This window comes from Chroicocephalus ridibundus, chromosome 17, assembly GCF_963924245.1.
Source record: "Chroicocephalus ridibundus chromosome 17, bChrRid1.1, whole genome shotgun sequence".
In the NCBI taxonomy this organism is placed as follows: domain Eukaryota; kingdom Metazoa; phylum Chordata; class Aves; order Charadriiformes; family Laridae; genus Chroicocephalus; species Chroicocephalus ridibundus.
The window spans coordinates 8,224,044-8,237,001 of NC_086300.1; the positions used below are offsets into that span (position 1 = coordinate 8,224,044).

The window sequence follows — 12,958 nt, forward strand, 5'->3', positions numbered from 1 at the left end:
TTTTTCCGCTGAGCCGCTCTCCAGCAGGTCAGCCCGCAACCTGTACTGATGCATGGGGTTATTCCTCCCCAGGTGCAGCACCCTACGCTTGCCCTTATTGAATTTCATAAGGTTTCTCTCCACCCAGCTCTCACGCCTTTCCAGGTCTCACTGTATGTCAGCACAGGCTTCTGGTGTGTCAGCCACTCCTCCCAGTTTTGTATCATCAGCAAACTTGCTGAGGGTGCACTCTATCCCTTCATCCAGGTCATTGATGAATATATTCACTAGGACTGGGCCCAGTACTGACCCCTGGGGAACACCACTTGTTACTGACCTCCAACTAAACTCTGTGCCTCTAATCACGGCCCTGTGAGCTCTATCTTTCAACAAGTTTTCAATGCTTAGGGGAAGGGTCAAAGGTGAGGGGGAAAGAGGGGACTGGGGATGAGCAAGGGGAGCCAATAGAGAGGAGGAAGGAAAAAGGGAGGTACTTGCAAGTAGGCAGCGGCTGGTCAGTGCGCTTGTTGGGATGAGCCCTGTGCCTGATCACCACAGTCCCCTCTACCTTCTTCATAAATCCTTTCTTAATCTTCCTTCTGTCTACCTTCACTCCCTTTCCCATATGCGAGTGCTGCAAGGTCTGAGTGCCAGTAAATGGAGCGACTGATGTGCAAGAGAGATCTGGGTGCCAGTAACTGGGCAAACAACCAATGGCCATGGGGACTGTAGGCCTGGGTGCCAGTAACTGGATGGACCAGGGTGTGCTGCAAGGTCTCAGTGCCAGCAACTGGAGAAGCGGCCTCTGGTCACAGACCCTGTCGATCTCTGTGCCGGGGCTGGAGGGACTGGGGTGTAAGCAAGGTCTGGGTGCCAGCAACTGGAGAAGGAAGAACGTGTCCCAGGGCTCATATCTCTTGCTGTCAGCAACTGGAGGCACCACACTGCACATGTGTGTGTGAGAGGTCAAAGGACCAACGACTGCAGGGACTTCAGTGTGTTTTCTCCTGGGTGAATTGAACCCGACATGCATGGGTGATTATGTGGACTCTACCAGCATATTTCAAGCTGGCCCATCCAGAGAGTGGGAGAAAAAGCTGTATCTGAAGTCTGAGACAGAGATGGGTAAGTGAGCTCAAGGCTAGTGCATGGCTATTAGAGAGCCTCATGTGGTGGCAATATCTGAGGGATCTGCAATTGTGAGGGTGGTTGTGAGAGGAGCGGGTGATTGCATGTATCTGTCAGAGAAAAACAGCCTAGTCTAGCCAGAGACCCCAGTGCTGGGTAAGAGGGCCCAGGCTGCAGGCAGGGCTATTGGATGGGCTGAGGGCCTGTGTTGGTATTTGAGACACGCACAAATGTGGGTGTGCTTGTGACTCCCGAGGGTGAGGGGGTGTGTGTTAGAACTAGGGAAGTGCATGTCACAGCCGTAATGGAGTCAGTCAAACAAAGGGACACTTTAATGATGAAGAGACCGGAGCATCTCTGGTAGGCTGAGAGAACTGGGCCTGTTCAGCCCCAAGAAGAGAAGGCTCAGGGGAGATCTCATCAAGGCATACAAATAGCTGAAAGGGAGCTGTGAAGAAACTGGAGCCAGGCTCTTCTCCCTGGTGTCCAGTGACAGGCATTTGGCACAAACTGAAACAACGGAGGCTCCGTCTGAACCCCAGGAAACCCTTTTTCACTGTGAGGGAGCCCTGGCACAGGGTGGCCAGAGAGGTTGTGGTGTCTCCGTCCTTGGAGGAATACAAAATCCATGTGGACATGGTCCTTTGCACCCAGGTCTAGGTCACGCTTCCTGAGGTGGTGTGTGGACCCACTGACCTCCAGACATCCCTTCCAAACTTACCAATTCTGTGTTTCTTTAACAGAAGACATGAGGAGGGTCTGAGAGGACTGGCCTTCTTCAGCCTTCAAAAGAGAAACTAAAGTTGAGAGCTTTTTCTAACACTTGATTGGAGCATGAAGAGCCAGATGGAGCCAAACTCCTTCTTGAGCACAGTGAAACAGAGAAAGGCAATGGCCATGGTCTGGAACAGGGGAAATTCCTACTAGAAATTTGGAGTTCTGGTTGTTTTTTGTTTTTTTGTTTTTGGTTGTTTTTTTTTAATGCATGCATGTTGATCCCACTAAGAATGGGACTCTGCCTCCACAGAGTCTTGACTAAAATACCACCAGTTGGAGATAAGAAGGTAAAGGGGCATAGCACAGGTGATGTTATGTCCCTTCAGGTGCTGGGAGCCCCAGCTCTGGGGCATGAAGTAGAGCTCGAGTCGGGTCTGAACACATAGTGCAAATCCTGCCCATGCTGAGATTCATCTTAGGCATTGTCATCTCTGGAGTTTTCATGGCATTTCCTTAGAAATAAACCGCTCCCAATTTCTACTGTTCAGCAAAAGGGCGTTTATATGAAAGCACAGTGCTTCACTCCTAGATCAAGACAAGGACGTGTTTGTGACAGTGTTGCCAAGTTTGCCAAGCGATATATACAGCTCAGCACAGCACAGGTCTGGGCCTACTCAGGTCAGGTTAACTTAACGACAATGAACAGTTTGTCCCTCTGCCATGAGTGGTGCGTGGGATCACTCTGGAGTTCCTGTGGCAAGGGGGTGGGAGTAGGGGTCCCCACCTGCAGTACCCCCACCCCTTCACATGCCCTTTCAGCTGTGGGTGCAGGGCTGCCCTATCCATAGCCCTCACAGTGCAGCACTCCAATGGGTGCCCCATGTTCTCCCTGGGAGTGGGTGTCACCACTCATCCCTCATCCTGCTCTCCGGTGAACTTATACCATTTTCCTAGGGTAAATCGTCCTTATGATCTCTGGGTTTGTGGCATCTACACAGCAGTTCTGGAGCCAGGTTCTTCTCTCACACTCTGGGTTATCCCACCAGAATAGGACAGAGCCAGAAGCCCTGGGCTGCTGCACAGCAGCTTTCATCTTGTGTTTGGGGGAATCTGGGGGAGAGTTGTTTTTCCCAGGTAGCTGAGGAAATAATGGGGAGAAGTGAGAGAAATGGAAAAGACTTCTGTTCCCAAAGGAAATAGCAGTGTCCCCAAAGAGCTCAGGCCCCCAGGCAAAGTTCTGAAACTTCACTGTGGAAGAAACACCTGACGTCCAATATAAGCCAGCACTGGTGTTCAGAAGAGCAGGGGATTCTCGCTGCAGAGGAGAGGACTCCACTGTGAGTTCACTGGGAACAGCCTCTCCCCACCACTGGGACACGCAGAGCCCACAGGGGCTCTTCATGGGGAAATGCTGAGAATGCCACTGGCTGAGGGAGCCACAGGTGTTGCTGCTGGAGGAGGGAGAAACTCAGAAGCAGCATCTGAGGCACAGGAAGAACAGATCTCTGCTCTTCCCCGCTTCTTCCTTTGCTCCCCCAACAACGTTGTTTCCGGCAGCTCTGTTATCTCGGGGCTGGGAGGGGGTTTTCTGACTCTCTCTCACTCCACAAAGAGGCGGGTTGATGTCAACATGCACCTTGGATCTCTCATCCTCACGGCCTTCCTGGGGCAACTGCTGGGTAAGTCCTGGCTTACTATAAATGCATCCTTCTTCCCCCAAGGAAACCCTTGCCAGCCTGATCAGGATCATGCAGAGAACAACTCTTGAATTACAGGAAAACACTGTGAAATACCAGCTCACATTTGTGGTTTTGCACCATTTTTCTCAAGACGCTCTTACTGTTTGAAAGGAGAGAGAAGAGATACCTCAGACCTCTTCTGCTGCTCTTCTCTCACCTTCAATGCCTTTCTCTCTGCCTCTCTCTTCGGATCCACCTGCTCTCACCACAGGAGATCTCAGCGCTCTCTCTGCACTCTCACATTTTTTCTTTCCAATGCAAATCAGCAGAACTTGTATGCTCTCATCCCACTGACATTAACTGGGTGTCCCATTCTGCCTCCTGGATGGCTTATGTCTGCCATGGCTTCCAGTTTTCCCCTGGTTGTTGACTCAGTCGGGGATCCCTCTTTCTACCATTCAGCTCACCATTGTATATACTCAGGGAGCTAGGAGCCCTCAGGGATGAGAGGGATGGGGAATCAGGATGAATCTTTTTGACAGAGCCCTATGGATGCCTCAACATGATGGAGTTGTGCTGGTCCCAGCATGCAAACACTAGGCATGAAAGGCTGTTCCCTGGTTCTCTGGGTAGTAGGAGCAGGAGCAGGGAGGAGGAGCAGGAGGAGCAAGGAGGAGCAGGGACTTAGCACAGCTCTTCTCAAGATCCACACTGAGCTCAGAGCTCCACATTGCCACTCAAACTCCTCTCCACCTGAACTGTCCCCAGGCCTCAGGATTTTCCTCTAAGGCAGATGACAGGGAGCCTTCTATGCTTGCTTTTCACATGTGCTGGTGGTTTTCTTCCCCTGCTGAGCTGCTGACCTTTGCTTTCTTCCAGGCACCATGGGACAGATCACTGTCACCCAGCAAGAAGGACAAGTCACAGTGAAGCAGGGAGACACCTTCCAGACAACCTGCACATACCAGACTTCCAGCTTTTATGCCTTGCTTTGGTACCAGCAGAGGAAAGGCCAAGGTCCCCAGCTGGTCTCCTATCAGGCAACTGCTGGCCACAAGCCCAGTGGCCGTCTCACCACCGTGCTGAACACCACCGAGAAATACAGCCTCCTGCAGCTGGAGGAAGTCGAGCTCTCTGACAGTGCCTTGTACCTCTGTGCAGTGCGTGACACCCCGGTGCAGGGAGCTTCCTTGGCTGTGCAAGAACCCAGGGGAAGGAGGGGATGTGTCTGTGCAAGACTGAGGATGAGGGAAGGGGCTGTCAGGTGTGCCCTGGCAGTGCTGCTTCCTCTGTACACCCAGGGATCTGCAGGACAAGATCCTGTGATGGAATGTTTTCTGTCCATTCCACACATTGATTTATGCAACCATGGTCTTAAATAGTCCCATACCACACTAAATGAAGGCACAGTCTTCCTATAGCCAATGCATTGGAAGTCTGGTAAAACACAAGCAGCACGCACATGAGCCATTGCATGTACATATTAGCGATTTATTCGTCTTCACCACTCCTAATATCCACAGGCACATCCATCCTCCCCGACAGCGACTGAGTTTGTCTTGTCTCAAGATGGTGACACCTTAAAACTGGTTCCATTGTGTTATTTCCCTCTTGAACATTGGCCATGGCGGTTGATGTAAAGAGATGCTGTACCTTTTCTTCACGTAGGCAGATCTCAGCTTGGGGCCTCCATGCATCCTCATTCCCTTGTTCTCGCTGGGGACGTTAAACATTCTAGTGGGAGCTGGTCAGTTCCTCCTGCTCATCTGCTGTGACGAACTGGCACTTTTGGTAGCAAGTGTCCTGGATCTGCTCAGTCACAAATGATCAAATTGTGTCTGAGCACTGCTCTCTTCCCCTAGAGGGTCCTTCTGTCCTTTAATCCCTGGGTACTGTGGTGGGGGAAACAAAGGAAACATCTCAAGGGAAACATCCCCATGAACAGCAGCTGCTGCTACAGAGGCTCCCCACACAGGGACAGGCGTTGCCCCTCACTCTACTGTGTTGGGGAGGACACTCATCACAGCCTCACAGACTCTCTGGGAATGTAGCAGCACCCACAGTAGAAGAATATGGAACTAAGGAGCTCTTAATACAATTTGGACATACACAAGTTCATGGGATCATCGGAGTGTGGCACACCTGGGACAAGCCAGACTCCCCACAGGTTGCAGACGCTGAGGCTGGGCCACCAGAAATGACACTGACTGATCACAGTAAGAAAGGCACTCAGCCTCTTCAAAGCATTCCTTAAAATGCTATTTGTTAGCATTAAGACTAGAAAGAAAGAGAAGACCAGTATGGATAACCTGACAGCCCTTCAGATGATGGAACCCAGAACTGCGCTACATCATTTGCTGTCACAGAATGAGAGAATCACAGAATGGCTGAGGTTGGAAGGGAGCCCTGCAGGTCATCTGGTCCAACGTCCCCGCTCAAGCAAGGGCACCTAGAGCCAGTTGCCCAGGACGGTGTCTAGGTGGCTTTTGAATATCTCTAAGGAAAGAGCCTTGGCAACCTCCCCGGGCCTGCCAGGCCAGTGCTCTGTCACTCCCACAGCACAGGACAATGTGTTGTCCCCTTGACAGGGCACAGGACACTGTGCACATCTCATCCACAGAAGGGTTACACAGCTTTGGTCAGTCATGATTTCAGATCATTTTCATCAAAGGAAACAGATCTTGTCATCGTTTCTACTGTCAACAACTACGACCCTGCCAGAAGTGTATTGTACACGAACAAGTATCAGCAGCTTCACGTCCTTATTTCTTGGGGTGTAAATCAAGGAGTTCAGCAAGGGAGTAAGAAAGGTGTAAAGAACAGACGCTGTTCTGTCAGTAGATGGTTTAAATCACCATTAAAAAGAAAAGAAAGAAAAGAACTTTTGGCTACAGTGCCCTTAATTGGAGCTGTAAAACCCACATGGATCCTGTGCCCTTTTCCTGCCTTTCCAGAATCATTTTTGTAGAGCTGGCCATCCTAAGGGCCGTTCCCTGTATTAGCACTCTAGACATTCTGCAAAACAAATCATGTTCCGGAGCATCACACCCATCACCGCACAACCCCAGAGCAGTTCTGGCCATAGCAAGAGGGACACCCTTCCTCAAGAGCTCATGGGGATGCTGACACCTCAGGGTCTGCTGCCTTCCATGGCATTTGTGGGGAGACACAGATCAAAGCAAGGTCTGATGCTCATTGGAAGTAGAGCAACTCAGAATATCTTCTTTAGCTCCAAGGAATGGTGCTCAAGAGAGGAGCCACTGCAGGCTGTCCCAACCTCCCACTCCTCTGAGAATGGAGACGGGTCTCCTTGTGCCCTCACCCCCTTCCACCCCAGAGCAACACCTTTCTCCTTTGGCAGCCGGGGGAGTGTCCACAGAGGAAAGGACTACATGGAGGCCAGGCTTAAATGCAACGGAGCTTTAATGAGCCCAAAGACGGAAAGGAAGTCATTCCAAATGAAGGACAGGAGTGTAGGGGGCCCTGGAGGCAGTCAAGAGTCTGCTGTGCTTGACCATGTAGAAGTCTTCACATGATGTCTGTCTGCCTGCCCCATAGAAGGAGAGGAGAAAGATGATCCCCACCAGGCACATCTTGGTGGGACCTTGCTGCCAAGGGGAATTGAACAAAGCAAGGAAAATGAAAGAAGGACAAAGCCGTTCAGCTACACTGCAAACACATCCCAAATCCTGATCCTTTGCCCAGCATGATGTTCTGAGTTCCTCAGGGAATCTCCCTGGGTCTTTCCCAGCATATTTATCAGAGGAGGGACCTTCTGCCACAGTAGCGGCTGGAAATGCCAGAGAGGTCACAGCACCCAGAGGTGATGGGCACTCCATCACAGCTGAGGATGCTGCCAACAGCAGCGGAGGTGGAGGATCCCACAACGGTGTTCTGTGGGAAGGAGCTGAGGATGGGGCCAGGCAGGGTCACCACCACAGCAGGAGGCTCAATGACAACGCAGGAATTCTGGCACTGCCTGACACAGGGCTCATTGCAGCTGTTGGCCAGTGGGGTGGGGCCACAGGGCCGGCAGGGCAGGCACTGGTTGTAGCAGGACATTCTATAAGGGTTTGGAAGTGCACCTGGGAGAGAGGATACAGACAGTGAAGCGCACAAGGGTGAATGAGAAGCAGCCTTGTTTCCCCGTCACAAAGAATCTAAGGCCACTACTGAGTGGGGAGCTCAAAGCTCAGCCCAGAGCCCCATGGTCCTTATTGCCCTACAAAGAGCAGCCTGGACCATGGAGGATCTTCCCTAGTGCATAAACCAAAAGATCCCTCTGCCATGTCCCAGCCTCTCGCTAAGCAGATGCTCGCCCCTCTGACAAGAACATCCAAGCCCCAGCACAGACCACAGACAATATAAGCTGAGGTGTCCATCAAGGAGAGATCTCACTTAAGAAAAGAAGGAGAAGGAGCTGCAGACTCACCTGGTTCCCAAGGACAAGGAGGCCAGGGAAGTGGATGAGAGAGCAGGGACTTGGCTGGCTTTTATACCTGCCCTTCATTGCCGCAGCACCAGAGGCATCCTTTGCAGAGGTAACAATTTTTGCACAAGCTCATCTTGAATGCAAACCATCACAGCTAATGATGTGGGCTGTGCTTTGGTTTCCAACACTGCTGCCTTTTCATTTCCAGGTTTGTTCCATGCCCATTCCCCATTCCCCAGTGAAGGCTTCCTGTGATCAGTGGGATGAAAGGCCCCAGGATTTCCAGGGCAGGAATGCAGCAGTGTGGACAGAAGAGTCAGCTCAAGTGCTGTATGGTTCCAGGGCAGGAAAGACGCCTCAACATAGGCCACTCTGTTGGGGCTGTTTGAAGTGTCGTTCTGAGAAAGAAGCTCCAGCCGTCCTCACCTAGACACCCATGGGCTCCTGTGCATGAGGAAGTGCCACATCCTTCTCTTGCCCTCCCTCCTCAGCTCACCCCAACGGTCACTTGATGTTGCCTTCCCGGCTGTGTGCGTTGCGCTGCTAGGTTATGACAACATCCTGCCTCACACTGCCCCCAGGAAACTGGCCAGTTTTGACTGTCTCCTTGCAGTCTGTGAGTACATCAAAGACACCATGGGCATGCCAGGGGCCTTGTACTACCCCAGAATGCCCTAGCCTTGCTGTGGTTGTCCCCAGATGTCCTCAGCAGAGCCCACAGTGCATTTTTATGTGTTTCCATTTGTGTGCTTTTGAGTGCAGCCAGCTTTTTGTGAATGGATACGGGAGCACAAATTTGTTTATGATTCCACACCAGTGTGCATAAGCCTGTGTGAGTGTGTGTGTATGTCCTTGTTGTCCCTCCTCAGGAGGGAATGTGCAGGTCATAGTGAGGACAATCTCCCCTGCTCTCTCCATGAGCACCACAGAGCAGCATGTTCCCAGGATTAGAAGGAGCCCGAGTGCAGCTGAGTGGTGATGGCACCAGCCTGCTGGAGATGCGTCCAGGGAAGAGGCACTGAAATGCAGCCCCTGCCTTCTGAGATCTCCTTCTTCTGCCTCTTCACAGCTGACACTCTGCTGCTGCCCATTTCATGCCACAACAAGGATGGTTCCACTCCAATTTCGATCCTGAGTTGAATTCAGTGTGACAATATCAGGAGCACCTCAGCATGGCCGGCAGTCCCCTCTCCCTGCCTCTCCAGGCCAGGACACAGCTGCTCTCCCCAGTGCTAGAGAGTTCAAAGGATGGGGATTGCTTTCTGGGCAAGGTGAAGGCTGAGAAATCCTGCCCACCATGTGCTGGCCATCCCTGAGTGGATCTGCTTCCAATACCGTGTCAGGGATATCTGGGTTAGGACACAGGGCCCCTCTCATGCCCAAGCTAAGGCCCAACGGAGTTGTTCAGCTCATTGGCCTGGTGCTGTGTCAGGCAAGGCCTGAGAGTGTGTCCCAAACAGGTACTGAATGAAAAGAACATGAAGCCAAGGGCCAAGTGCATTGCTTTCTCAGGAGGTAACAGGCACTGTGGAGAGGGCAAGGGCAGGGGATATGGGTACCTGGAGTTCAGAAGGAACTTTGATACCCTCTCCCATTCTTCTTTATGACCAAATTGGAGATGAATGGGTTCATTAAGAGGATGATAAAATGGGTGGAAAATTGGCTGGACTACCAGGCTCAAAGAGTTGTGCCTATGGAGAAATGGGCTGACTGGAGCCTCATGAAGGCCAAAAAGTGCAAGGGCAATGTTTTGTATCTGATGGAGGAACCAGCCCATGCACTCACGTGAGCTGGGAGCTGGCTGCCTAGGAAGCAGATGCACAGAAAAGGATGTGGGGTATATGGACAGCAAGCTGAACGTAAGACCACAGTGTGCCCTTGCAGCAAAGGTCAAGTGCATCCTAAGCTGTATTAGTCAAAGCTTAGCCCACAGGTCCAGGAAGGTGACCCTGCCCCTCTGGCCCATGTGAGACCACATCTGGAGCACTGCCTCCAGGCTGAGGTGCCCTCGTCCAAGAAGGATATTGACCTACTGAAGCAAGTCCAACAAAGACCACAAAAGTAGATAGGGGGCGGGCAAACATGACATGCGAGGAGAGCCTGAGAGAACTGGGCCTGACCATCTCGGAAAAGCGAAGGCTCAGGGGAGACCTTCTTGCTTTCTACAACTACTTGATCAGAGAGAAAAGAGACAAAGGACGAAGACACTGGAAGTGCTAAGTGACTGAGTAGCATCAATGGACATCACCTAGCATAGGGAGAAATCTGTAGGATTTCATATGGGAAGCTGGACCATCTGCTGTGCCAAGGCCCCGCTGCTGTGCCAGGCTGCAGCAGGCACTGTGCAGGCTTCTTCTTGCTGGAGGACAGGGAGAGTCCATTTCCCAGCTGGGCAAAGTGGTATCCGTGCGGAGTCCCAGAGCGCTCTGAGCTCGGGCGAGCCCCCGAGCAGCGCCGGCGCAGGGCCGAGATCCGGGGCGGAGCTGGCGGCGGCGCAGGAGAGGAGAGGAGGCGGCGGAGAGGAGGCGGCGCGGCCGGAGCAGAGAGCCGGGGCTGGCGGGGGGCAGCGAGGCGCGGGCGGCGGAGCAGCGGGATGCGGCGGTGCCGGGGCGCAGGGCTGGCAGGGCTGGCCGCGCTGCTGCTGGGTGCGTGGGGCTGGTGACGGTGGATGGGTCCAGGGCTGTGCCCGGCGTGTTCCCCGGGGAGCCCAGCGCCAACTCTTCCCTCTCCTTCTTCAGCCTCTACTTCCCCCTCCTGCGTCTGACATCTTATGTGCCCCTTTCCAAACCCTCCGAGTCTTCCTATTCTTCTTCTCCCTCTTTCGTCACCACCTCTATTGGTACAAGCCTCCTTGCATGCACGCCTCATTGTTCATGCACCCTTTCCTTCCCCTGTGCATTCCGCATTCCTAATTGGCCTCAATATAGCACTCTCGCCTTCAGTGTAACAAGCCCTCTCCCCATCTACTCTTCCTCTCTTCCCTCATTGATCTTCTGACCCATCTCTCCATGCAACTACCATCCCTAACCCCTCTTCCTGCTCCCTGAGGTCCCTTTCTCTTTTTACTCTCTGCTTCTGTCATATATGTAGGCACAAGTTTGCCTTGTGCATTGTGCTATACATCCACTCATCCCCCTGTGCATTCACCTTTTATACTTCTGAATTCTTCCCTCCATCCTTCACTGTAACACACTCACCTTTCCTGTCCTTCTGCCTCTCATCATTCATCCATGCACCTGACTTTCCTTCTGTCTCTCCAGGCATCGTTTGCAATTTCCCTCCCAGACTGCTCCCCTTGTTACACACATGCCAGGATCACTCTCCATCCTTGTTGATGAGCTCCCTGTCCCCAGTTGTGCCAGTCTGTCTCTGTCACACTGCCACTCTTTGTAGTGATTTCTTGGGGAAAAGAGCCATCAGAGCTGGGCGACCATTCTTGATTTTTGGCCTTTCCTTCTCTTTCTCGGCAGTGGCTGTGGGCAGAGCCCAGGTGCTGCAGGAGCCGTCAGCAGAGACCACCGAGGGCACCGAAATCAACACCACTTGCTCTCACCCCAGTATCCGAACCACGGAGTTCATCCACTGGTACCGTCAGCTCCCGGGACGAGGCCCCGCTTTCCTCCTGAGCACTCTCAAAGACTCCAAAGAGCTGCGGGACCCGCCGGGGCGGCTGTGGGTGTCGGCAGAGCGCCGCTCCAGCGCCCTGTGGCTCGCCCGGCCCCGGCGCGGGGACGCGGCGGTGTATTACTGCGCCCTGGGAGACACGGGGAGAGGAGCCGGGGCTGCGGCCGGGCAGGAACCGGCGCGGGCGGGGCCGGGCGTGTGTGTCGGGGTCGGGGGGACAGTCCCGGACGGGCCCGCCAGGGGGCGCTGCCACCTCGGCCCAAAGGGCAACAACTGGCCCCTCGCCCCGGGCCGCTTCCCTCGCCTCACTGGCCCCGGCCCCGGCAGCGGCAACCCGCACGCCCAGAGGGACGCGCACAGAAATCCCCCGCCACACTGCCGCCGCCGCCGGGGCAGGAATGGCGCCCGGAGCGCTGGCCGTGTCCGGCGGGGCCCGGCAAGGAGCGATGGCAGCCGCCGGCCCCGCTGGGGCCCGGACAGGAGCAGCGCCTTTCTGCTCTGCACAGGGCGGCGGGCGGCAGAGATCCTCCTGCCCACGGGCAGCCGCCCAGCCCTCGCTCTTGCCGCACGGACCGCCCACTGCTGCTGCTCCACGGGCAGGGGCTGGGGATCTCTTCCATCCCACTCACGTCGCCAGGCTCTCTTAGAACAGGAAGACCCAACTGCTACAGTGCCAACACAAGCCTTTACTTTGAAACCACAACCACAAGTGGCAACTTTGTCAATCTGCTCAGCTACACACTTACAACTTGAATCCTCCAGCTCCACACTCTGCTTCTGGTGTGCTCCTGCTGGTGTGCAAAGGCGTCCTGTGGAGCCTGCAGTTCTACTTTGGCACCAATTTAAGAAGGAGATACTCATTGTCACAGACACCTTCAAGTGTCTCCTGCAGTGCCTGTTGATCAGAACATAGAGCTTGGGGCACAGGATTCCCCTTAACCTCAGACTGAGAGCCTTTGGTGTTGAAGGGAAGTCCAGGAGACAGGAGAGAAGCCTGAGCTGGGCACTGGCTGAAAGACACATCTGAGACTCAAGGTCAGACTCAGGAGGGAGCCCCAGAGATGTGCTATGTTATCCCATGGGCTGAAGGTCTGTGGGGAGAGCTGAAAGGGGGCTTCTGGGCATGGGGTCCTGGGCCCAGCCAGTCCCCAGTGAGGCCTGTGTGGCTGTAGGAGCTGAGAGAGCTGGGACAATCCGTGTTCAGAGGCTTCGGGGCAGAGAGGAAAGGCTCAGGTCTCTTCCCTGCCTCAGCTGGGGCCTGTAGTGGCAGCCATAGTTGTATTCCAAGGGAACTCCTGGCAGTTTTGCAGTCATTGGAGAGCAGACGGCAGCCCACTGTCCTTCTGCCATGGCCTCGACTGAACAACAGGACAGTAAAGGCCTTGTGGGAGCGTGGCTG

At 53.8% G+C, this 12,958-nt stretch overlaps 2 gene segments (V, D, J or C); both read left to right on the forward strand.

The window, feature by feature from the left end:
- The first annotated feature begins 3,454 nt into the window (after nt 1-3,454).
- On the forward strand, nt 3,455-8,613 carry LOC134524721 (T-cell receptor alpha chain V region RL-5-like). The segment is given in 4 exon segments: nt 3,455-3,503; nt 4,383-4,675; nt 6,175-6,304; nt 8,483-8,613. Coding segments are annotated over 4 exon segments (603 nt in total).
- A 1,915-nt stretch (nt 8,614-10,528) lies between these two features.
- Nucleotides 10,529-12,557, forward strand: LOC134524722 (T cell receptor alpha variable 4-like). The segment is given in 3 exon segments: nt 10,529-10,580; nt 11,406-11,686; nt 12,528-12,557. Coding segments are annotated over 3 exon segments (363 nt in total).
- Nucleotides 12,558-12,958: the final 401 nt, after the last annotated feature.